The following is a 26,523-nucleotide window of genomic DNA, read 5'->3' as shown; positions in this document are numbered from 1 at the left end:
TCAACTGAGAATAAGTTGTTGACTTTCTTAGCTTTATACAAGCTACTGTCCGGACATCCAAACAATAATAATGAGTTTCGCAACCCCGGACTTCCTTGGGTTTTCCCCTTGTCCAACCAGACAATAGCTATCCCATAATTTTCCAGATCACATGATGATTCTTACGGGGTTGGGGAACCTTTAAACTTAAAGGGAATGTATACGTTTGGTAATAACTCTTACAATTGATGACAATCAAAACTGTTATTTGAAAGCATAAATGCAGCGGCTTTCGATAGTAGAAAACATTCTGAGAACATTGCACTTCGAAGTTTACACACAGAGAAATGATACTGTTTTCAGTATAGGGGCCTATTAGTATTCCTGTTGCGTGGACATTCGCTCTGGCCATCTCAAAAACACAACCACCGCAGTTGAAATTTAAGGGACATTTCCTTTAAACAGATGGCATTATTGTCACTTCAATCTTATTCAACTCTATACAGTTAATTAGTTTAGTTGTTTACATCTCCATTTATACAGGGTTCAAACAGTCGGACGGTTCCAAAGACCAAAGGTATACCTTTGTCTTTAAACAAAGCAAGTTTAGTTGGGTATTTTAGGAGGATAAATTCTTAGTAAAGTATTTTAGCAGGAGAAATTCTGCAGTGTTACTTGATGTCCATGTTTGTTCCAAAACTAATGATTCTATTGTTTTAATTGAAAATAATCTCCTGGGATAGCACCAATAGTTATGTCTGGGTGTCGTGATTGTTATATTGGAGGAAATTCTGTCTTGGGTGCAGATTTAAACCAGTAAAAGGTTAATAATTCAACGGTTGCTCATAGCGCTATTGTATGGTTTTTAACCTGTCTTTTAACCCGATCAAGCGCATGGGCTTGAACGCATCGACCTCGCAGGGTTGTTGAAATGTTTTCTTTTGTTTGTTGTTTGTTGTATTACCTCACTATTATTGTTTTGCTTCTACCATAATTATATGGAATAAGTTAAGCCCACTACTGGACACAATGTTTTCCTTGTAAATCAAAAGTGCCACTGAGTGCTTTCCAATGGAGAAATGTTTTCAACATGGGCCTAAATTTATTTTAAAAGGGAATTCTTTAAGAAGTCGGGAAAATTTAAGGAATGGCAATTCTAGCCTGTACTACAGGAACACAATTGCCGGATATGTGCCGGATATGTGCTTTGGCAGGCAACAAAATGTAAGTCATAACTACGTCATCACTTGGTGCATCCTATCCAGACGTATTATGCATAACATAAAAAATCTGTGAACATTTTGACTCAATTATAGTCATCGAAGTTGCTAAAGAAAAATGAAAGAATAAACTCTGTTGCACAAATTTGTGTGCTTAGATGCGTAAAAAAGGCCTAAAGTCTTTCAATAAAAGTAAAAAATTATCTGTTTCTCAAAAACTACGTTTTTTCAGAAGGGGTCGTTTTCTAGGTTTTAGTGATAACAATTATTTTGAGTAATAAACATTAGAGTCCAGTGCGTCATTTGTGGTAAACCATGGAGGTCTATTTCTACCTCCATGGTTAAACGCTTCTGCTCTTATGGTTTATGTTCTTGTAATTTTGCTTGCTAATCATACCATAGAGCAAATACTTGGCTCAGAAAATGCGCGCACCAATAGGCCAACCCATGATGCTTATTTTTAAGAAGAAACAAAATCCAAATTACTTTAGTTTATTGTTGTTTGGTCCCTTCCAGTGAGTTTTCATTGTCTCGCAAATTCCCTGTATTCTTTGAACCGAGACTTGCGTCTGTTATAGGCAAACCTCTTATCATGCAAATGAGAAGATTCCGCCATTTACGTATAGAAATGCATTGCTTTATACTTGGCAACGACATGGCTCTGTGGTGAACGTCTGAGACACCGGCAGAACACGGGTTGTATTTTTTGTCACAGGTAGGCATACGGACGCAGCCGCTGGTCTAGTCTGCTAAGTTTTATAAAACAATCTCTCTCTGCCTTCTGATAAGAAAACTAGCATAGTATTCTACATAAACCTCAGCAAGTGGGTGTCTTATTTTAGCAGGAGTGCAAACGGCTCCAATATGTGTAAAAAAAGGCATGGGCGTCAATCAGGGGGGGGACAGGGGGACATGTCCCCTCCACCTTTTGGAGGGTGGGGGACACAATATGAAATGTCCCCCCACCTTTTTGACCACCTTTATCATGAAGCCCAAGTTTTGCACTGTGTAAGACGAAACCCTGTGTCCCTATATGGGCATTAATCCTGTGGGAAAAGGATGACACAATATCCCCTCTCTAAATTGGCCCTAGATTGCATCCGAGAGCATCTAAAATGCAAAATTTTCCCGGGTCCTTAATCGGGCCCGCACCCCAAGCCGTATAGGCTTCTCACACGCATGCTCCATCGTTGACAGATTTGCACCTCCCCCTTGAAAGAGTGGAAGAGACATGTACCCCACCCCTACCCCACCCCACCCCACCCCATTTTCGAAGGGTGGGGGACACAGTATCAATGTTTCCCGTGTCGTTTGACCACCTTTATTATGAAAATCGTGTTTTGCACTGTGGAACTGTGGAGCACTGGAACACAAATATTCACACAGCTCATTGTTCTGTTTCGTTTGCCATTTGGCCGCTAAATGGCCTAAAGATTGCACCACAGAGCATCTAAAAATACAAAATTTTTCCGGGCCCTTTAGCGGGCCCGGACCCATGCCATAAAGGTTTCACACTCACGTGCTCACTATTTGACAGTATTTTCCCCTATAACTTGGTTCATAGAGCCGCACTTGAAGATGCTGTAAAATCAAAAGTTTCTACTGCTGCTCACATTTTACAGATGTTCTGTTCCGTTCTGTATGCCTCTTATTGGCCTAAGATTGCACCACAGAGCATCTTGAATGCAAAATTTTCCCGGGCCCATAAGCGGGCCCGGACCCATGACATAAAGGTTTCGCACTCTTGAGCTCACTCTTCGACAGGTTTACCCCCTAAAACTTGGTTCATGGTCCGCACTTGAAGATGCTGTCAACCCAAAAGGTTCTATACTGCTGCTCATATTTTACAGATGTTCTGTTCCATTCTGACAGATTTGCCCCATAAAACTTGTGTCTTAGTTCTGGTGATGATAGGGATGAAACGCCGTCTGAGCCTTAGAATGCAGAAACAATATTGATATAACGAAGCTATAATTGAGTTGCTTTTTAGGTACAACAACCATGATAGCAAAAATAGGTGCATCATAGCTTGAAATAGGCATTAAACTCCAACATCTGAGAGGGGGAACATCACCCCTCAGATTCACTAGATTGCACCAGAGAGCATCTACGGGCTCAAAAAAATTATGTCCCCCCCCCCCACACTTCAAGACGGATTGACGCCCCTGATAAAAGGCAACATCAGGGCAGTGTGACATTCCAACTTTTGCCTCGGGTTCTGCGAGGCCGACCAGGGAAGGGAGCCTCTACTAGAAATCATACCCAGCTTTTTTAAGTAGAGTTTTTGGTCTGGGCCAAGCACTGCAAAGTCAGAACTTTGTTTGGCGAAGATGGCACTGAAATAACTCTTACTACCACTACCACAGGAAAAGACTAACTCGGCCCGGACCAGGGAGCTCCACCAACGGCGCAGCAAGAGCAGAGCTCCACCGCCCATCCCGGCGGGAGCAGCGCCGCAAAACCCGGCCCAGCGACGATGGCTACTGCCGCCGTTTATTCAACCAAAGAGACAACGGAAGGTGTGTTGCTGCAATGAAATCCAAGGTAAAACCTGATAATTTTAGCAAACTTCATTGTCAAACTAAGTTCTTAATACAACTGAATGTACTGATTGTCAAGTATATTGCGAAGAATTTAATCATTTGGGCGAGTGTTCGCCCGCGTGATTGATCGAAGCAAGAACAGGTCGGTCCATTATTGCTTGGGCTTTTGGTGTTTTTGTTGTTGTGGTAAACGGAAAAGTTTCCGACCCTCAATTAAAAGACCGATAAAACAGCAATGTGAAAGGGAAAACAAATGAAATGTGTTAAGTCACTAGAAATAAATTGTGTTCCCTCGAAATTTTATTTTGATCCCTCGAAATATGAACATTTTGTTCCTACAAAATATATTAATGTGCAGGTTTGCCCCCTCCGAATGAGATCGGAAAAGTATACAAATGAATGGGGGAAAATACGACAATGATCCGATTTAACTTTAAGATTTTTTGCATTTATTGTGCAAACAGATTTTAGTGTCAAAGCAGAGTGCATGCAACTTTTAGGGATGTTATCCCATACATTTCTGATGGTAGCCTGATTTATGAAGGAGTTAAACATAGTGAAATATTTAAAGAAAAAAAAAGTTAAAACAACTGATGTCAGTAGGCCTATAAGGCTTTTAGGATTGTTGTACTTTCACTGGGTTCTTTTATTGATGCGTTTTGTCTAAGGCACAGTTCCACTGATTGGTTAATTTTGGCCACAGGCTTCAAGAACCGTAGTTAAATGGCCGACCGTGTTAGTTCACAAAGTAAAAGGAAAACCACGCAATTTCGAGGCAAATTTGTGTGAATCATTGTATTCTACTTTTAAATCATCATTCTAACCATATATGCATTTTATAGCAAACGGTTACAAACACTTTTCAATGACCAACTCGACTGAATCCCGGTCGTGACACTTGTGTCCTTGAGCAAGATACTTTACTATAATTGCTTCTCTTCACCCAGGGGTATAAATGGGTATCCGCGAGGGTAGAGGTTGATATTGTGTATGAAAAAGCCACAAGCGCCTTACAGGCAGCTCAGGGCTGTATGCTCCCTAGGGAGCTGAGAAACATTACAGGGATGTTATTGGCCCCATGACCAGGCCACTAATGTAAAGAGCATTGATACGGTTATTGTGAAATGCGCTATAGAAGAATTTGTTATTATTATCCAATGCAACGTGTTCCTTTAATAAACTAACACAGTGAGCTAATAATCAATGGTCCATTTAATAGTAAACTACTACTGTGAAATTGTTTTTTCACATTTGGGGTGGGGGCCTAAGGGCCATTAAGTTTAATATTTGTCCGGGAGACCCTTGGGTCTGTAACGGTCGGGGTCGCCGCCGTTGCATCCCCAGGCGTTGGCTTCTTGGTCCACCTTGGTATCTTCATCACCACGGCCGCTCACCGTGCTCTGCCATCCTTCTCGGGCATCACTGAAAAAACAACAATCACACAACAGAAAACTACTATGGAAAATATCAGCATGGTTTTAATATCCACTGGCGTAACTTACATGTTCATTAGAGAATTAGCCAACGGGGGAAAGGCTTAATTTGAAGAGAAGTTTTGATGTTTTGAAACATTCGTTAACTTGGTTTGTTTGATCCCATTTCCCTATCACTTTTTCGATTTAAACAAACAGTAGAGAGAGAAATCCCCACTATGCGGAGTTGATATTGCTTGGTACAACCTCGATCCCTACCTAATAACCTCAGCAGCCCATTTTCCTCCTGGTCCTCGCTGAGCAGCGTCATAGTTGCCCTTGGCGTGGAAGTACTTGTCGCCACCAATGGTGTTTGCCTCTTTCATATCACTGTTGAACATAAACAAACGTAAGACGTCCATTTTAATAATAATAATAATAATACTAATAATAATAATAATAATAATAATAATAATAATAAAGCACTGGGGAAACATCTAGATGAAATAGGGACAAATGTGAGGGTAGATCTGTTACAGAAGGCAGCGCTTTTGGGAACAGCGAGGATCCTGAGAAAGACTCTTGAGATCTAAGGCTACGGGACGTAGCCCGACTCGAGGAGTTACCGGCACAAAGGAAAATGACATCTTTCTTTTGCATGCTGTGATAAAATGAAATAATAATAATAATAATAATAATAACAATAATAATAATAATAATAATAATAATAATAATAATAATAATAATAATAATAATAATAATAATAATAATAATAATAATAATAATAATAATAATAATAATAATAATAATAATAATAATAATGATAATAATAATGATGATAATAATGATGATGATGATGATGATGATGATGATGATGATGATGATGATGATGATGATGATGATGATGATGATGATGATGATGATGATGATGATGATGATGATGATGATGATGATGATGATGATGATGATGATGATGATGATGATGATGATGATGATGATGATGATGATGATGATGATGATGATGATGATGATGATGATGATGATGATGATGATGATGATGATGATGATGATGATGATGATGATGATGATGATGATGATGATGATGATGATGATGATGATGATGATGATGATGATGATGATGATGATGATGATGATGATGATGATGATGATGATGATGATGATGATGATGATGATGATGATGATGATGATGATGATGATGATGATGATGATGATGATGATGATGATGATGATGATGATGATGATGATGATGATGATGATGATGATGATGATGATGATGATGATGATGATGATGATGATGATGATGATGATGATGATGATGATGATGATGATGATGATGATGATGATGATGATGATGATGATGATGATGATGATGATGATGATGATGATGATGATGATGATGATGATGATGATGATGATGATGATGATGATGATGATGATGATGATGATGATGATGATGATGATGATGATGATGATGATGATGATGATGATGATGATGATGATGATGATGATGATGATGATGATGATGATGATGATGATGATGATGATGATGATGATGATGATGATGATGATGATGATGATGATGATGATGATGATGATGATGATGATGATGATGATGATGATGATGATGATGATGATGATGATGATGATGATGATGATGATGATGATGATGATGATGATGATGATGATGATGATGATGATGATGATGATGATGATGATGATGATGATGATGATGATGATGATGATGATGATGATGATGATGATGATGATGATGATGATGATGATGATGATGATGATGATGATGATGATGATGATGATGATGATAATTGCAAAAAAAAATAATTTCTTGTTTCAAGCCCATCGCTACGGAGGTCTTAAGGGATGGGACTGTATGAAAGTTAATGAAAGTCATAACTGATTTAGTAGGACCTTATAATGAATTGAGCTTAGTCATAATTCAAGGGGTGCGTTGCCTTGGATCGGGCGAGTTGGTCTTTGAAAAGCGTAATGAAACCGTTTGTTATGAAGTGCATATGGTTAGATAGATATAAAGTAGACTAGAATGATCCACACAAAATGCCTCGAAATTGCACGGTTTTCCTGTTAAGAGAGGGCGCCCCACTGGATGGCAGCACCTCCACCACACTTTTTGAATATGTTTCAACTGTCTCTTCATTACCAATTGTTTACCAGTTGAAGAGTTGCTGGTCTGGATTCCACTGGACTTTTATGAATTTGTTTAGTTGCTGATTTGTTTGAGATATTGGAGTCGACAATTTCGAATATTTTCAAATTTCTTCTGGACTCTGCTGACAGACCTTTCCAACTGTCCACAACCACATTGCTTGGATCCCTGACCTGGTCATCCAGCCTCATCAATCTTGTTGCTAATGACATACACCATCTGGAAGTGTGTCTGCTGACCTTGGAGGATGGCTGCCCTGTGTCTACTCATTACTATGGTGGCCCTGAAGGGACATCGCATAACGCAAACGTGTGCGCACATGTATGCAATGTCGTGAAACAAATCGCGAATATGTGCGCACACGTATGCAATGTCGTGAAACAATTCGCGAATATGTGCGCACACGTATGCAATGTCGTGAAACAAATCGCGAATATGTGCGCACACGTATGCAATGTCGTGAAACAAATCGCGAATATGTGCGCACACGTATGCAATCTCGTGAAACAATTCGCGAATATGTGCGCACACGTCTGCGAATATTATTTGCGATGTCGTGAATTTTATTGCATACCATGTTGCATACCTTTGAATAAAATATCTAATGATCTGGGGGGTTTCTTTCCAACAGTGAGATAAGCGGTAGTCATTGCAGCAGTAGTCTTTGTTGTGAGGCAAGCGAGGCGGGTGGTCGTCCTTGGCCTGGTGCCAAGTTCCTGGGTATACACATGCTTTACAGAGGGAGTCTGCTGTAGCGCCACAGTACTCTCTAGATCGGTAACAAATTATCCACAACTATGACATCATCCTATTGGTATGCAACATGGTATGCAATAAAATTCACGACATTGCAAAACAAATCGCATTCGTGTGCGCACATATTCACGATTTGGTTCACGAGATTGCATACGTGTGCGCACATATTAGCGATTTGTTTCACGACATTGCATACGTGTGCGCACATATTCGCGATTTGTTTCACGACATTGCATATGTGTGCGCACATATTCGCGAATTGTTTCACGACATTGCATACGTGTGCGCATATATTCGCGATTTGTTTCACGACATTGCATACGTGTGCGCACACGTTTGCGTTATGCGATGTCCCTTCAGGGCCACCATACATTACCCTGCTGCTTTCCAAGGGGCTGATTTATCAGCCTGGTTATGATCCCACAGTGCCAGTGCTGGCTGGACCCACTGTAATACTACACCTTGGTGAATCACTACAGTTAAAACACCAACGCTTTCTTGGAACTCGTATACGTTACCATGGTAACACTGTTGCAACTTTTTCAATTAGAACTTCTAGTTGCTGGTTATATTAATCCAAACCCTGGCCCAGATTTGACAGAAGGACGACATTCACCTGGTGCTGTTAGTACAACTCGCAACAACAATAGAATAACTTATGACCGTTATCAACTCCTGGCACTTAATAATCTCTCCCATCATGCAGCTGCTTCACCATTACCCTTCACTTTGTTGAATCGTCGCCTGAACTCGCTTCAAATCAAATCATCAGCATACCGTCCCAAATATCGTGGTAAGCGAGGTGGCCGTCGCAAAAAGTGGCAGATCAATGAATGTAATGATTTGAGCCAACATTTGAATCCAATCACAGTCATCTCGTCTCCCCGTCACTCTCCCAATAAAAGCAAGGCACCTAGATCAGCTGACATTAGTAAGTTGCGGCTTATACCAAGGCAAGACGCATCCAAAATAAATTTTTGTTCACTCAACGCTCGGTCCGTCGCCAACAAAGTGGACAGTTTCATTGATTTTGTTCTGAGCAACAATTTGGATATTGTAGCCATTACAGAAACCTGGGTCAAACCAACTGATAACATCACCATCAATTCCGTTACGCCAAATGGTTACTCCTTTCTCCATGCACCGAGTTAACAGGGCTGGTGGAGGGGTTGGAATCCTGTTTCGATCGGCTCTTGATGTAACTTTAAAAATTGAAATGACCGTTTACCCATCTTTTGAGGCTATCCATGTCGTAATTACCTCCAATTCAAAATCAATCCGTCTGGTAAATGTCTACCGTCCTCCGAGTGTGCCGAATGTGACTTTTGGTCTTTTTCTGCACGATTTTGAGGGCATGGTTAATGATTATTTATTTTTTCCATCTGAAATTCTTTTAGTTGGTGATTATAATATACATATGGATAATTTAAATGATGTCAACACCATCCAGTTTAAGACCAGGGGCTTTATTCATGAAGCCCTCGTAAATCGGTCACTTACGTGGCTCTAAGTAAGACTTTAGTAAGACTTTAGTAAGCCCTTACGTGTTATTCACGAAGCATTCTTACCGCTTTACTACCGCGTTACTTACTAAACCTCTCGTAACGCCTTCTTAAGCGGGAACGCGCTTGAGCTGAACAGTCATGGATTTGTTATGTAATTCACTGGAGCGTGATCTCATTGTCCAGAACGGGTATTTATACAGGGTGCGTTCGATTAGCTTCCCCGGGTCGACCCCGGTGTGTGGCGTTTTCTTTTTCCAACCCCATACTTCAAACCGCCAGTCTTCAAACCGCCAGTCTATATGCGATCTAATAACAAACATCTTTTAAGGAAACCCCTGGCCAAAACATCATGGGGTGAAAGATCATTTACTTCTGCTGCTCCTTCATTATGGAACGACTTGCCGGATCATGTTAAACTTTCTCCATCAATAGCTTTGTTCACAACTTCCCTCAAGCCTCATCTAATGAGGACTTCATAACTTTTTCCCGTTTATTGTGTCACTGCGCCATGAGCATATTTAGATGGATACCCGCGCATTATAAATGCCCACTATTATTATTACTATTAACTAAATAAATGAACATAAATAATTATTTAATGATAAAGTAAAATAACAAAATCACGAAAAATTTACTAAAAAGTGAGAAAAAATAGGTTAGTAAATTCTCAAAAATTTTGAGAAAGTTTGAGAAATTGTCGCAAGGATTGTAGAACATATTAAAAGTTATTGTAATTGACATAAAGCTCAATTCGCCCGAAAATGTTGGCCAGGAATGTTGAAAAAGGGCTTAAGAAAACGCTACGAGGCCGAAAACACCCCACGTAGCACTAGTAAGGACTTACGCACTCGATTGAAGTTACGAGTGCTTCGTGAATATTACGCAACTCGCTAAGAACGAACTAGTAACACGTAAGTGCTTACTAAGGCCTAAGAAGGCTTCATGAATAAGGCCCTTGATTACAATCTTATGGTCTTACTCAGCATATCTCAGGGTCAACACATATTCATGGGCATTTGCTTGACCTACTCATAACTCGTGAAAATGATACACTTGTTTCTGGTATTTATCTTCATCCTGGGTTATCTGATCACTTTGCTATTATGTCTCAATTATCACTTCAGAAACCACAACCCCCTAAAGTTACTACAACACGTAACCTCAAATCTATTGATGTTGATGTTTTCCGCAATGATCTGGTTGAGTTACTCTCTGACTTTGATATGACTTCTACCAGTCTTGACTCTTGTGTGCAGAATTATGAGGATATTGTAGCGGTGGTGCCGATCGACCGGCAGGGGGCGCCAGAATGACTCCCCATCGGAGCAACACTGACAGCCCCTGTAGGTCTTTCGGGCGACGCGGGCCGGAGAGGGCGGGCTCTGTTTTTTGGCCAGTTCTTGTTTTGGAAAGTTCATGTGTTCTGAAGTTAAATAAAGCAACGAAGAAAAAGACCACAAAGTCAGTATTTGTGAAACCCTAGTGTTATTTAAAACTGTGTTAGAAGCAAACCCACGGTCAACGCTACAATATCCTTAGTGGTCTTTTGAATAAGCATGCGCCAGCTCGGACTAGATCAGTTCGTGTAAGACCTCATAGTCCTTGGTTTAATGTAGCTATACAGACTGCTAGAAAACTGCGCAGGGTTCATGAGAGAAAATGGAGGCACACAAGGCTAGAGATTGATAGACAGTTATATTGTAATCAAAGGCAAAAGGTTAATGAATTAATTAATGTCGCTAAAATTGAATATTACTCCTCTCAAATTACGGATTGTTCAGGCGATCTGAAAAAGTTATTTAAAGTCGTAAATGGGTTACTACATCAAGCCAAGAAAACGCCTGTCTTGCCCAGTAGTGTGTCAGATGCGGTTTTGGCTGATAGTTTTTCTCGCTATTTCAGTAACAAAATTCTTAATATTCGTAGTATTTTCCCTGTATCAACTAGCTCTACTATGTCGCAAACTAACCATTTACCTGTGTGTGCTCAAGTATCAAATATTTCCCAGTTTGCATCCGCTACTGTGTTTGAGGTCAAGAAGTTGATAAGAAGTTCTCCTTCTAAATCATGTGAACTGGACCCCATACCTACTGATCTTTTAAAAAAGTGTATTGATGTTGCAGCACCTCTTATTACTACTACTGTGAACAAGTCTTTTGAGCAGGGTAGTTTCCCAGACAGTCTTAAGACAGCTTACATTCGTCCCCTTATCAAGAAGCCAGGTTTAGATGTTGAGACTTTGTCTAACTACCGACCGGTGTCTAATTTGAAGTTTATTGGCAAGACCATCGAGCGAATTGTTGGATCCAGATTGAATACTGTTATCTCTGACTCTGGTATTGCTGATAAATTTCAGTCAGCATACAGGTGCAAGCATAGCACTGAATCGGCACTCTTGCGAGTGCAAAATGACATTCTATGTGCTATGGATAACGGCCATGTGACTGCTTTGATTCTGCTTGATTTGAGTGCGGCTTTTGACACTGTGGATCACACTATTTTGCTCAAGAGACTTCGTGATATTATTGGTTTACAAGGTAATGCCCTTAAATGGTGCCAATCCTATTTGCAAAACAGACCACAACATGTTCGCATTGGCAATTCCACATCGGATCCAGTTGTTCATGATTTTTCGGTCCCTCGGGGGTCAGTTCTTGGACCGCTGTGGTTTACAGTTTACACCTACCCAGTTCATAGCATCATCATGAAACACAATCTAAATTATCATGTATATGCTGATGACACTCAGTTATATTTCTCTTTTAAACCATCACAAATTTCTGCTGATGAGAGCATTAATCGTATTGAAACATGTGTTTCTGAAATTCGTGTTTGGATGCAGGACAACTTCCTTAAGCTAAATGATCACAAGACAGAATTTCTTATACTCGGTTCACGGCAACAACTTTCTAAACTTACTATTCCCCACATAAACATTAATATCTTCCATGACACTTAGTTCACATATTTCTAGTATTTCACGCTGTACAACATTTCATATCCGTAATATAGGCAAAGTAAGGAAATATTTGACACAAAATGCAACTGAGCAGATAGTCCACTCTGTTGTAGTTTCTAGACTGGATATGTGCAATTCACTTCTATATGGCCTTCCTTGTACTCAAATTGAACGTCTTCAACGTATTCAAAACTATGCTGCTCGTGTTATTACCTTAACTAAAAAGTCCTGCCATATAACGCCGATTTTAAAAGAATTACACTGGTTACCAGTAAGCAGTAGGATTAAGTATAAACTTTTGCTTTTCGTGTATAAATCGCTCACCAGTAATGCCCCTGCATATATTGATGATCTTCTCAGCTCATACAATCCTCCTCGAAAACTCCGGTCTTATAATTCTAGCCTCCTTATTGAGCCCATTTCCAAACATTCATGGGGAGACCGATCTTTTTCACATGCTGCCCCTCGTCTATGGAACAAACTGCCTGCACTAGTAAAATCATCCTTGTCTTTGACTCAATTTAAAAAACAACTGAAAACACATCTCTTCAAACAGGCATTTGATTCAATGGTTTAATTGTTGTTATTTTTGTTACCTTTTAGGATGTGTTTTCTTAAATATTGCATTTGTATTATTGTATTCTATACCACATGTTCTAGATTTCTCTCAACTTAGGTTTACATTTTAATTTTTGTTGTTGTTTTGCTATTGTTTGTATTTTAGCGCCATGAGCACTTCTGTGGATTTGTGCGCTTTATAAGTTTTCATTATTATTATTTTATTATTTACGTCGCGAACTAACGCGGTCGGCCATTTTATGGAGTCAAAATTTTGACTCTAAAAAATTTAAATTAATTTAACTCAAACATGGTGTGGCAATAACAAAATCAATATACAAGAATAGAAAAGTTGTCATAAAAAACAAGTGTACCATTTCCAATGGTTCTAATAACCAAAGACATTATCTTTAAAAAAAAATGTGCCTATACCTGTAGCTTTGCCACATGTCGCCCGCTCCCTGAACGGCTTCTTTGACGAAGTCCAAACAGTCTTCATCAGACGGCTCAACCAGCACCCCAACCATCAACAATGCAATGACGCTAACGGCAACTCTCATCTTTGCAGGTTGGAAAGGGTCGACACCGGCAGAAAAAAAGTATCAATATCGCACGCTGGTTATCCTGCTGGAAATAGAATGGGCAGATTTAAAGACACGAAACTCCTCGTAGGAATTCACAATCTGAGAAACGTAACTGACAGTAACGCTTCTCATTTTCAAATTTTGAGAAGACTGGTCTTTAACAATGTGACCAAAGGTGTGCAGATGCCTTTATATAAATGCCAAGGTTCGCAGTGGATGTATTTGTTTGCACAGTGCAATTCCATACTTCTTAACATAAGCATGATAATTAGACACTCACCTAGATCTTGAATTTCTTGACTTCGCTTTTCTCAATCAACTGAGAATAAGTTGTTGACTTTCTTAGCTTTACACAAGCTACTGTCCGGACATGCAAACAAAAATAATGGATTTCGCAACCCCGGACTTCCTTGGGTTTTCCCTTTGTCCAACCAGACAATAGACCTTTCTTTTGTTGATAAACAAACCGCCTTGGTTGGCATGGTCGGCCGAATGTTAGTAAACACTAAATCTTAAAAACAAATGTTGTAACCAAATTCAGCATTTTCTGCAAACTTTCAGTTAAATAAAATACCTCTCATAATTATTTGTTTTGTTTTTAACAAAATCAACAAATTTGGTTACATTGTTACAAAAAATAGCGATCTTTTCTTAATTTGCACTTACGGCTTTCCATAGTTTTCCAATCTGGGTTGGCAAAAACTCGGGCTGTGACGTTGCAAAAGAAAGGTCTTTAGCTATCCCAAAACTTTCAAGATCACATCATGATTCTTATGGCGGGTTTGGGGAACTTTTAAACTTAAAGGGAATGTATACGTTTGGTAATAACTCTTACAATTGATGACAATCAAAACTGTTATTTGAAAGCATAAATGCAGCGGCTTTCGATTAGAAAACATTCTGAGAAGCATTGCACTTCGAAGTTATACACACAGAGAAATGATACTGTTTTCAGTATAGGGGCCTATTAGTATTCCTGTTGCGTGGACATTCGCTCTGGCCATCTCAAAAACACAACCACCGCAGTTGAAATTTAAGGGACATTTCCTTTAAACAGATGGCATTATTGTCACTTCAATCTTATTCAACTCTATACAACTAATTAGTTTAGTTGTTTACATCTCCATTTATACAGGGTTCAAACAGTCGGACGGTTCCAAAGACCAAAGGTATACCTTTGTCTTTAAACAAAGCAAGTTTAGTTGGGTATTTTAGGAGGATAAATTCTTAGTAAAGTATTTTAGGAGGAGAAATTCTGCAGTGTTACTTGATGTCCATGTTTGTTCCCAAACTAATGATTCTATTGTTTTAATTGAAAATAATCTCCTGGGATAGCACCAATAGTTATGTCTGGGAGTCGTGATTGTTATATTGGAGGAAATTCTGTCTTGGGTGCAGATTTAAACCAGTAAAAGGTTAATAATTCAACGGTTGCTCATAGCGCTATTGTATGGTTTTTAACCTGTCTTTTAACCCGATCAAGCGCATGGGCTTGAACGCATCGACCTCGCAGGGTTGTTAAAATGTTTTCTTTTGTTTGTTGTATTACCTCACTATTATTGTTTTGCTTCTACCATAATTATATGGAATAAGTTAACCCCACTACTGGACACAATTTTTTCCTTGTACATCAAAAGTGCCACTGGGTGCTTTCCAATGGAGAAATGTTTTCAACATGGGCCTAAATTTATTTAAAAAGGGAGTTTTTTAAGAAGTCGGGAAAATTTAAGGAATGGCAATTCTAGCCTGTACTACAGGAACACAATTGCTGGATATGTGCTTTGGCAAGCAACAAAATGTAAGTCATAACTACGTCATCACTTGGTGCATCCTATCCAGACATATTATGCTTAAAATAAAAAATCTGTGAACATTTTGACTCAATTATAGTCATCGAAGTTGCTAAAGAAAAATAAAAGAATAAACTCTGTTGCACAAATTTGTGTGCTTAGATGCGTAAAAAAGGCCTAAAGTCTTTCAATAAAAAAGGTAAAAAATTACCTGTTTCTCAACTACGTTTTTTTTCCAGAAGGGGTCGTTTTCTAGGTTTTAGTGATAATAATTATTTTGAGTAATAAACATTAGAGTCCAGTGCGTCATTTGTGGTAAACCATGGAGGTCTATTTCTACCTCCATGGTTAAACGCTTCTGCTCTTATGGTTTATGTTCTTGTAATTTTGCTTGCTAATCATACCATAGAGCAAATACTTGGCTCAGAAAATGCGCGCACCGTACCAATAGGCCAACCCATGATGCTTATTTTTAAGAAGAAACAAAATCCAAATTACTTTAGTTCATTGTTGTTTGGTCCCTTCCAGAGTTTTCATTGTCTCGCAAATTCCCTGTATTCTTTGAACCGAGACTTGCGTCTGTTATAGGCAAACCTCTTATCATGCAAATGAGAAGATTCCGCCATTTACGTATAGAAATGCATTGCTTTATATTTGGCAACGACATGGCTCTGTGGTGAACGTCTGAGACACCGGCACAGCACGGGTTGTATTTTTTGCACAGGTAGGCATACGGACGCAGCCGCTGGTCTAGTCTGCTAAGATTTATAAAACCATCTCTCTCTGCCTTCTGATAAGAAAACTAGCATAGTATTCTACATAAACCTCAGCAAGTGGGTGTCTTGTTTTAGCAGCAGTGCAAACGGCTCCAATTTGTGTTAATAAAAGGCAACATCGGGGCAGTGTGACATTCCAACTTTTGCCTCGGGTTCTGCGAGGCCGACCAGGGAAGGAAGCCTCTACTAGAAATCATACCCAGCTTTTTTAAGTAGAGTTTTGGTCTGGGCCAAGCATTGAAAAGTCAGAACTTTGTTTGGCGAAGATGGCACTGAAATAACTCTTATTACCACTACCACAGGAAAAGACTAACTCGGCCCGGACCAGGGAGCTCCACCAACGGCGCAGCAAGAGCGGAGCTCCACCGCCCATCCCGGCGGGAGCAGCGCCGCAAAACCCGGCCCAGCGACGATGGCTACTGCCGCCGTTTATTCAACCAAAGAGACAACGGAAGGTGTGTTGCTGCAATGAAACCCAAGGTAAAACCTGATAATTTTAGCAAACTTCATTGTCAAACTAAGTTCTTAATACAACTGAATGTACTGATTGTCAAGTATATTGCGAAGAGTTTAATCATTTGGGCGAGTGTTCGCCCGCGTGATTGATCGAAGCAAGAACAGGTCGGTCCATTATTGCTTGGGCTTTTGGTGTTTTTGTTGTTGTTGTGGTAAACGGAAAGTTATCTGACCCTCAATTAAAAGACCGATAAAACAGCAATGTGAAAGGGATAACAAATGAAATGTGTTAAGTCACTAGAAATAAATTGTGTTCCCTCGAAATTTTATTTTGATCCCTCGAAATATGAATATTTTGTTCCTACAAAATATATTAATGTTCAGGTTTGCCCCCTCCGAATGAGATCGAAAAAGTATACAAATGAATGGGGGAAAATACGACAATGATCCGATTTAACTTTAAGATTTTTTGCATTTATTGTGCAAACAGATTGCATTTATTGTGTCAAAGCAGAGTGCATGCAACTTTTAGGGATGTTATCCCATACATTTCTGATAGTAGCCTGATTTATGAATGAGTTAAACATAGTGAAATATTTAAAGAAAAACAAAGTTAAAACAACTGATGTCAGGAGGCCTATAAGGCTTTTAGGATTGTTGTACTTTCACTGGGTTCTTTTATTGATGCGTTTTGTCTAAGGCACAGTTCCACTGATTGGTTAATTTTGGCCACAGGCTTCAAGAACCGTAGTTAATCCCGAGCTGGGAGTAGCACAGCGGATATACGAGGTACATCTGTTGGGCCGAATTCACAATGGAATATGTGTATCAATATTTGCTAAGAAAAGTGTAATGTCACAGTATTGTCATTCGTCTTATTAAAGTTCATGTTCTATTTACCGCCGTAGGCCTATACGTCAACTTGGCGTGACCAAATTATTTGTGTTATACGCAAGAGGGACATGGCCATGTTAAAGTAGGCTTAAGCAACTTAGTCTCCTCATATATAGCAAGCTAATCTAGAAGTTAAAGGAACACGTTGCCTTGGTCGAGTTGGTCTTTGAAAAGCGTTTGTAACCGGTTGTTATTAAATGCATATGATTAGAAAGATATTTTAAAAGTAGAATATAATGATCCACACAAGTATCACTCCAAATTGAGTGGTTTTTCCTTTTACCTCGTCGACTAACACGGCCATTTATGGGAGTCAAATTTTTGACTCCCATAAATGGCCGACCGTGTTAGTTCACAAAGTAAAATGAAAACCACGCAATTTCGAGGCAAATTTGTGTGGGTCATTGTATTCTACTTTTAAATCATCTTTCTAACCATATATGCATTTTATAGCAAACGGTTACAAACACTTTTCAAAGACCAACTCGTCCGAATCCCGGTCGTGACACTTGTGTCCTTGAGCAAGATACTTTACTATAATTGCTTCTCTTCACCCAGGGGTATAAATGGGTACCTGCGAGGGTAGAGGTTGATATTGTGTATGAAAAAGCCACAAGCGCCTTACAGGCAGCTCAGGGCTGTATACTCCCACGGGAGCTGAGAAACATTACAGGGATGTTATTGGCCCCATGACCAGGGCACTAATGTAAAGAGCATTGATACGGTTATTGTGAAATGCGCTATAGAAGAACTTGTTATTATTATCCAAGGCAACGTGTTCCTTTAATAAACTAACACAGTGAGCTAATAATCAATGGTCCATTTAATATTAAACTACTACTGTGAAAATGTTTTTTTTCACATTTGGTGTGGGGGCCTAAGGGCCATTAAGTTTAATATTTGTCCGGGAGACCCTTGGGTCTGTAACGGTCGGGGTCGCCGCCGTTGCGTCCCCAGGCGTTGGCTTCTTGGTCCGCCTAATAGGTATCTTCACCATCAAAGCCGGTCACCTTGCTCCGCCATTCGTCTCGGTCATCACTGAAAAAACAACAATCACACAACAGAAAACTACTATGGAGGATATCAGCATGATTTTAATATTCACTGGCGTATAACTAACATTTTCACTAGAGAAGCCAACGGGGGAAAGACTTAATTTGAAGAGAAGTTTTGATGTTTTGAAACATTCGCATAGAAAATTGGTAATTACTCAAAATAATTATTAGCACGAAACCTTACTTGGTAACGAGTAATGGGGAGAGGTTGGTAGTATAAAACATTGTGAGAAACGGCTCCTACTGAAGTGGAGTAGTTTTCGAGAAAGAAGAAATTTTCCACGAGTTTGATTTCGAGACCTCAAGTTTAGAACTTGAGGTCTCGAAATCAACCATCTACACGCACACAACTTCGTGTGACAAGGGTGTCTGTTCTTTCATTAGTATCTCGCAACTTCGACGACCCATTAACCTCAATCTTCACAGGTTTGTTATTTCATGCATATGTTGAGATACACCAAGTGAGAAGACTGGTCTTTGATAATTACCAATAGTGTCCACTGTCTTTAACTTGGTGCGTTATTTTTGTTTGATCCCATCATTTGCCTATCACCTTTTCGATTTAAACAAACCGTAGAGAGAGAAATACCAACTATGTGATCTTGATATTGATTGGTACAATCTTGATCCCTACCTAATATCCTCAACAGCCAATCTTCCTTCTGGTCCTCGCTGAGCAGCGCGAATGACTGGTGGGGCCTCGGATGGCTCTGGTCTAGCTTTGTTGGAAATAAAGCAACGTACACACGTCCATTTTAATAATAATAATAATAATAATGATAATGATAATGATAATGATAATGATAATGATAATGATAATGATAATGATAATGATAATGATAATGATAATGATAATGATAATGATATGATAATGATATGATAATGATATGATAATGATATGATAATGATATGATAATGATATGATAATGATATGATAATGATATGATAATGATATGATAATGATATGATAATGATATGATAATGATAATGATAATGATAATGATAATGATAATGATAATGATAATGATAATGATAATGATAATGATAATGATAATGATAATGATAATGATAATGATAATGATAATGATAATGATAATAATTGCAAAAGAAAATCTCTTGTTTCAAGCCCATCGCTACGGAGGTCTTAAGGGATGGGACTGTATGAAGGAAAGTTAATGAAAGTCACAACTGATTTAGTAGGACCTTATAATGAATTGAGCTTAGTCATAATTCAAGGGGTGCGTTGCCTTGGATCGGGCGAGTTGGTCTTTGAAAAGCGTAATGAAACCGTTTGTTATGAAGTGCATACGGTGAGATAGATATAAAGTAGACTATAATGATCCACACAACATGCCTCGAAATTGCACGGTTTTCCTTTTACGTCGCGAACTAACGCGGTCGGCCATTTTATGGAGTCAAAATTTTGACTCTACAAAATTTAAATTAATATAACTCAAACATGGTGTGGCAATAACAAAATCAATATACAAGAATAGAAAAGTTATCATAAAAAACAAGTATACCATTTCCAATGGTTCTAATAACCATATCTTTAAAAAGAAAATGTGCCTATACCCCTGGTCGAATAGGTCGCACACATAATCCCACGCATCCTTGCAGGCTTCTATGATATGGTCCAACAAGTGGTGTGCTTCAGACGGCGCAGGCAGCACCCCAACCATCAACAATGCAATGACACTAACGGCAAGTCTCATCTTTGCAGGTTGGAAAGGGTCGACACCGGCAGAAAAAAGTATCAAAATCGCACGCTGGTTATTCTGCTGGAAATAGAACGGGCAGATTTAAAGACATGAAACTCCTCGTAGGAATACACAATCTGAGAATTGTTACTGAAAGTAACGCTTCTCATTTTCAAATTTTGAGAAGACTGGTCTTTAACAATGTGACCAAAGGTGTGCAGATGCCTCTATATAAATGCCAAGGTCCGAAGTGGATATATTTGTTTGCACAGTGCAATTCCATACTTCTTAACATAAGCATGATAATTAGACACTCACCTATAGATCTTGAATCTCTTGACTTCGCCTTTCTCAATTAAACTGAGAATAAGTTGTTGACTTTCTTAGCTTTATACAAGCTACTGTCCGGACATCCAAACAATAATAATGAGTTTCGCAACCCCGGACTTCCTTGGGTTTTCCCCTTGTCCAACCAGACAATAGCTATCCCATAATTTTCCAGATCACATGATCTTTTAAACTTAAAGTATCACTCTTACAATAATTGATGACAATCAAAACTGTTATTTGAAAGCATAAATGCAGCGGCTTTCGATATTAGAAAACATTCTGAGAAGCATTGCACTTCGAAGTTTACACACAGAGAAATGATACTGTTTTCAGTATAGGGGCCTATTATTCTTCCTGTTGCGTGGACATTCGCTCTGGCCATCTCAAAAACACAGCCACCGCAGTTGAAATTTAAGGGACATTTCCTTTAAACAGATGGCATTATTGTCACTTCAATCTTACTCAACTCTATACAGTTAATTAGTTTAGTTGTTTATCTCCATTTATACAGGGTTCAAACAGAACAAGTTTAGTTGGGTATTTTATGGGAGGATAAATTCTTAGAAATTCTGCAGTGTTACTTGATGTCGATGTTTGTTCCAAAACTAATAGCCTTGCTCAAGGCAGTCGCATTATTCGCTCCGAAAAGACGCAGCTGTAAACCCACCCGCCGTGTACCCTGTGCATGGTGTGTGCGATCACACCGAACGACCCACCCGTATACACACTGTCACATCGCACGAATACTGTTCACACAAGTCATCGCACTCGTACACCACTAACCGCATGCGGAGGCCGTCAGGCCGACAGCCTTGTCGGGTCTGTATCTTCCCGTTTTAATGTGTTGTATTGAAAAAAATCCAATAGTGGACGAAATTGGGGGGCTCTAGGATATGCTAGTATGCAGCTCATGAATATGTATATCGTTCGTCAGACCTATCAGACAACACAGGATGTGAGGCAAATAAATTATTCATTTTGACGTCCAATCACGCACTTCCCTTATCACGACCTTTGGACCCTATCATGCGTCCGTGGTGGTGGTGTGTGAGGTAAACATGTCTCGTCTTTCGCGGGCATTATGGTAATGAGCTGACCGTGGGAACTCTTCGCTTATTATAGTAATGAGGTCAGTGGCTTCAACACAGATCCTACAAGGCTGTCAGCCTGACGGCCTCCGCATGCGGATAGTGTACGGGGGCATCGTGTCGTGCGATGTTACGCACAGTGAATACGGGTGGGTTTTACGCACAGTGAATACGGGTGGGTTTTTATACAGCGGCGGTCTTTTTTCGGAGTGAATAATTCGACTGCCTTGAGCAAGGCTACAAAACTAATGATTCTATTGTTTTAATTGAAAATAATCTCCAGGGATAGCACCAATAGTTATGTCTGGGTGTCGTGATTGTTATATTGGAGAAAATTCTGTCTTGGTGCAGATTTAAACCAGTAAAAGGTTAATAATTCAACGGTTGCTCATAGCGCTATTGTATGGTTTTTAACCTGTCTTTTTAACCCGATCAAGCGCATGGGCTTGAACGCATCGACCTCGCATCCAGGGTTGTTGAAATGTTTTCTTTTGTTTGTCGTTTGTTGTATTACCTCACTATTAGGGACTTTTCGTTTTCGACGACGGATGGTTCTGCGACGGTTGTTCAGCTAAACGTTGTCGTTCTCAGCACAACGAAGATTCATCCCAAGTACTGTCGTAGAAATTGAGGGACGACCGTCCTTAAAGCCGACGCATGCGCAGATGACGCCAAATGTCATCTTTACCGTCGCAGAACCATCCGTCGTCGAAAACGAAAAGTCCCTTATTACATGGTGTTACCGCAAACTCTTCTGTATCGAAAAGTCCCTATTATTCTTTTGCTTCGACCCATCTCTAGACTTGATGACAAGTCGTTAGGCGCTGCCTATTTTGTCTGCCTTTCATGCAACAGTCACAGTGCGATGTTACACATGCAACAGTCGTAGGTAGCGCGAGGGAGCTCTAATAGACTGTGCAAGTCTCGCGCAGATTTGAACTTCCGGGACCATTGTGGTCCCAACCTTATGGAATTTTACGTTGGGGAGATTTTGTTTTGTCCATTACTTTAGTTTAATGTAGTTTATGACCATAAAAATGACATTATGTTGTTAAAAATGTAATACTAATTAACATCATATATAAAAGTAAAAATAAAGTCAACATAATAACGAAGAAAAACCGATATTTAAACTTGACCTCGGGTCAGGTTACTTGGTAAAAATTAAGAATTTGTGCCCATCTCCGATCACGAAACTTACGCAGACGCTTGTTTTGGTCGCGCGGGGTGAAAAGCCTTTTCATTGGTCGTTTAGGCGTCGGCTTCCTCTTTAAACTGCGTCACGCGTTTATCTAACGCCCTTGCGACCATCGTGCGTCCGCGTATAAACCAGCTTTGAGTAGTTTCACATTCGGGCGAAGATTTACAAAAGGGGTTTCAAAAAATTTAAGATCAAACAAACATCCTTGTCCCAGAGTTTTACTTTTGTCTATACATATAGACTTTAACCGATAATTGTGTATTTGTTTAAAACTGCTAAATCTAATTTAAACAAGCTCTATATGGTATTTTTGTTGTTCAGATTCGGCATTAAGAATAAATTAAAGCAAAGATTTGATTCATAAAAAAATAAAGTTCTTCAGTTGTCGTGTTTTCTCGCTCCGGTGCGCGCGAGACTTGCACAGTCTATTGCGACTGACTCACACACACATACTGGGATCGAGGGTGTGTGCCTCGTCCCCGTTATAGCTACGCCGCGCTGTAACTACACACCTCGCTTAACAATCACCGTCTTGACTTCAAGACTAACCCATCTCCCGATCTATACCCAATGGCCACATTTCCCAGTAAATAGTTTGTAAGTTTGTAAGCTGCTAAGAAAGAGCATCTTGAGTGTCAACATCATGTAGAATAAACAAACAAAAATATGCAAATTGGATGTTCTTATTACAACAATTCAATTGTCATAGACACCCACTCCCACTAATAACACCAAAGTTAACTCCAACTTGTGAGAGTTTAATTTGTCATAATAACTTATCTTGAATTTCACCACAATGTCTTTTGTTTACACACTTAATATGTTTATATGACCATTGAGTTAAAGCATAGTGTTGCATTTCAACAACAAAAAACTGTTATTAGAAAGCTTTTTTCTTGACTTTCAGATCGTTCTACTGCTCTGACTGACCTTGACTGTGAATGGTGACTCAAACTCTGGCTTGTCCGTGAAGTTGAGTTTTTTTTTTATAAGGTGTGTGGTTTTGGTTTTCAGACGATATGGAGGTCTACAAAGGTGTGGCAAGATCTTTGGGCACCTAATGGTAAGAGAAGATCTAACCCGATTTCACCCCAATAAAGTTTCTGCAGGTCGCTTGACTCTAGTACTTGTGGATGTTGTCAACTTGTACGGTTTTATGGTGATGCAAATAGTCTTATCGGCTTTTCTTTTAATGGCACATTGGTCGTGGACAGTGATGCCTCTTTGTTAGGTTTGGATTTCATTTCACTTTGACACATTTTCCCAGGAAAGTTTCAACTTGACGTTCTGCATTGACGTGTAAAATTTATATAAAAATACTGCCTAAAACCGTGTTAAATAACAGTCAACACTATACTCGTATAGTTTTATAAAGTAAACAAAATAATAATGCAAACTTCCCACCCAAGAACTGGAAATAACCGCCTCCTTCATTCATCATCAGTATAATTTTAAATAAATAAGTTTCATATTCAAAATCACAACCAACTGCCAGGGTAAGCTATGATAAGCCTATGAGCAAAACCTTGTGCCTGTTTGTGTTTGTATGCAAACGGTGAAGACATTAATGTCAGTGAGACATCATGGCTTACTGGAGTAATGTGATTCTAATGATTAATATGCTCCACTTCCGTCTTCAACATGGTGTTGATTTAATTCAACATAAAAACATTTGTGTCTGCCCTGTAATCTGAAAAAAAAGTAATCGATTGATTTTATAACAATGATGTATTAACGATCAGTTGTACAGTATCTTGATGTTTAATACTAAAGTAATGATTATTTAGTAAAGTTAGTCGGAACAAAAATGCCAACATGTACGAACTCATCAAATTTATGAAGCTTTATACATTCTCCCACAAACAAAAACAACAACAGATTTTTTTAAATGAAATTCCTCAGATCATTTAGGCTAAGCAGATATCGAAGTACATCAAACCATTGTCTTTACGCGGCGGCGCATACTTTTTTTTAAGCCTGTATAATAAAGGAGAACAAAAGAAGACAATTACAGAAGCAGGTCCCGTGATGAAGCCATTTTTGGTGCTGAGAAGGAGCAATCATGAACACACCAAGGTTTGTTTATTTAAGTAAGTTGGCAACAGGCTTAAAAGAGTACAAAGTGTAGGCCTAAAGTACATGATTAACCATTCAACGGACAGAATCAAAGGAACCAGACGTCAAGTGTGTAATGCTTTTTATTCCAATGAACTATGCTGAGTCCAACCAATTCCGTTGAAAAACTCTGAAGAAAGAGGTTTTGATTAGAGTTTTCAAAAATCAGACTCATTTGGTAAAAATGAAAGAGTTTCAAATAAGTGGCTTGGGCCATAACTGTCAATTGGCCGTCATTGGGTGCCAATGAACTGAAAACTCTACACGGTATAAGGTTTGACAACACTGTGGTATATAATTATTAAAACGTTTACTTCTGACCAATACCAGACTATGCTCTTTCTATATAGCCCATAGAGTAAACACACACCTTTCTTTATTTTTACTCAATGTATCGCATCCAACATCGCAGACATCAGTGTTGTTAAAGACAGTGGACACTATTGGTAATTGTCAAAGACCAGTCTTCTCACTTTGTGTATATCAACATATGCATAAAATAACAAACCTGTGAAAATTTGAGCTCGATTGGTCGTCGGAGTTACGAGATAAGTGTGAAAGCAAAAACACTCTTGTAACACGAAGTTGTGTGCTTTTAGATGCTTGATTTCAAGACCTCAAATTCTAAACTTGAGGTCTCGAAATCAAATTCGTGGAAAATTGGTTCGTTCTCGAAAACTATATGTCACTTCAAAGGGAGCCGTTTTTCACAATGTTTTTATCAACCTCTCCCCATTACTCGTTACCAAGTAAGGTTTTGTGCTAATAGTCATTTTGACTAATGACCAATAGTGTCCACTGCCTTTAAACAGTTGAGTTTCAGAAGTGTTTTGTTTTAATGTTAACTTCTGACCTTATACAAAACTTCACCCTTTCCACTTCCCGGTTCCACCACTACTACTTGTTTTCCTTAAGTTAACAGCATTAAACCCATTCTCTTCCACAGCTTTCAAACTATTTTCATTGAACATTCTGTATATTCACTAAAAGAGCATCACTGGCATGAAGTCAGTTACATGAAGAAATGGCTATCATGGGAACTATGACGGGAAGTTCTTCTGCCTGAGCCAGATCGGGAAAGTCGGTTTTAGAGAGAACAGGCACACCATACAAGATGTATGACAATGAGCGAGAAAGGTCAGTCATCCAAGATCTTGCTGTTTTAACAAGAGATCTACCCCTCCATTAGTTTGAACAAAACATTTTACAAAAATTTTATTACCTGTTTCCAGTTGCTTTTTAGATGTATTTTTGTTCAATGACTGAGCCCAATGGCTCTACATTTATCATAAGCCAGTTTAAACTGTTGATTGCATCATTTATCGACTGACACCAATCTGGCATCAATATATTGACTGGCATCAATATTTGTTGTTTGATACAAAATCTACTGGGGGCG

The 26,523-nt window shown here is 39.1% G+C and overlaps 3 protein-coding genes across 6 annotated transcripts in view; 2 read left to right on the top strand and 1 right to left on the bottom strand.

Moving 5' to 3' along the window:
- The first annotated feature begins 3,560 nt into the window (after positions 1–3,560).
- Positions 3,561–26,523, top strand: part of LOC139954379 (uncharacterized) — an 81,181-nt gene continuing 58,218 nt past the window's right edge. Inside the window, exons 1-3 of one of the 3 annotated variants that reach the window (XM_071954142.1) lie at positions 15,814–16,233; positions 16,588–16,765; positions 23,917–26,261. In XM_071954142.1, the coding sequence (XP_071810243.1) occupies positions 26,243–26,261 (19 nt within the window). In that variant the 5' untranslated portion in view covers positions 15,814–16,233; positions 16,588–16,765; positions 23,917–26,242. Of the gene's footprint in view, positions 3,744–15,813; positions 16,766–23,916; positions 26,262–26,523 lie in introns of those variants that run through there. The other 2 variants (XM_071954141.1, XM_071954140.1) reach the window with 2 other exon arrangements.
- Positions 4,214–14,089, bottom strand: LOC139954382 (serum amyloid A-5 protein-like). Of its 2 annotated transcripts, none has more exons than XM_071954149.1 (4): positions 14,000–14,089; positions 13,568–13,762; positions 5,434–5,544; positions 4,214–5,164 (listed from the first exon to the last, which is right to left on the bottom strand). In XM_071954149.1, exons 2-4 carry the CDS (start codon positions 13,693–13,695, stop codon positions 5,023–5,025), a joined length of 381 nt encoding a protein of 126 aa, XP_071810250.1. In that variant the 5' UTR covers positions 13,696–13,762; positions 14,000–14,089; the 3' UTR covers positions 4,214–5,022. The 2 variants fall into 2 exon arrangements, with proteins under 2 accessions (XP_071810250.1, XP_071810251.1); XM_071954150.1 differs by having other exon boundaries at positions 13,568–13,759; positions 14,000–14,087.
- Positions 7,054–12,577, top strand: LOC139934094 (uncharacterized). The gene is given in 6 exon segments (XM_071928385.1): positions 7,054–7,069; positions 8,474–8,652; positions 8,654–9,044; positions 9,511–9,596; positions 10,602–10,898; positions 11,123–12,577. Coding segments are annotated over 6 exon segments (2,424 nt in total).

Source organism: Asterias amurensis, chromosome 2 (assembly GCF_032118995.1).
Source record: "Asterias amurensis chromosome 2, ASM3211899v1".
NCBI lineage: Eukaryota > Metazoa > Echinodermata > Asteroidea > Forcipulatida > Asteriidae > Asterias > Asterias amurensis.
Note: the sequence above shows the minus strand (reverse complement) of the source record. Positions and strands in the feature narration are given on the sequence as shown.

Excerpts from the sequence above, each read along its gene's own strand:
- LOC139954382 (XM_071954149.1), bottom strand. The coding sequence starts at position 13,695 with ATGAGAGTTGCCGTTAGCGTCATTGCATTGTTGATGGTTGGGGTGCTG. Across the intron at positions 5,545-13,567 it reads GACATGTGGCAAAGCTACAG|TGATATGAAAGAGGCAAACA; the intron begins GTATAGGCACAT and ends TATGTTCAACAG. Across the intron at positions 5,165-5,433 it reads TGGGCTGCTGAGGTTATTAG|TGATGCCCGAGAAGGATGGC; the intron begins GTAGGGATCGAG and ends TTGTTTTTTCAG.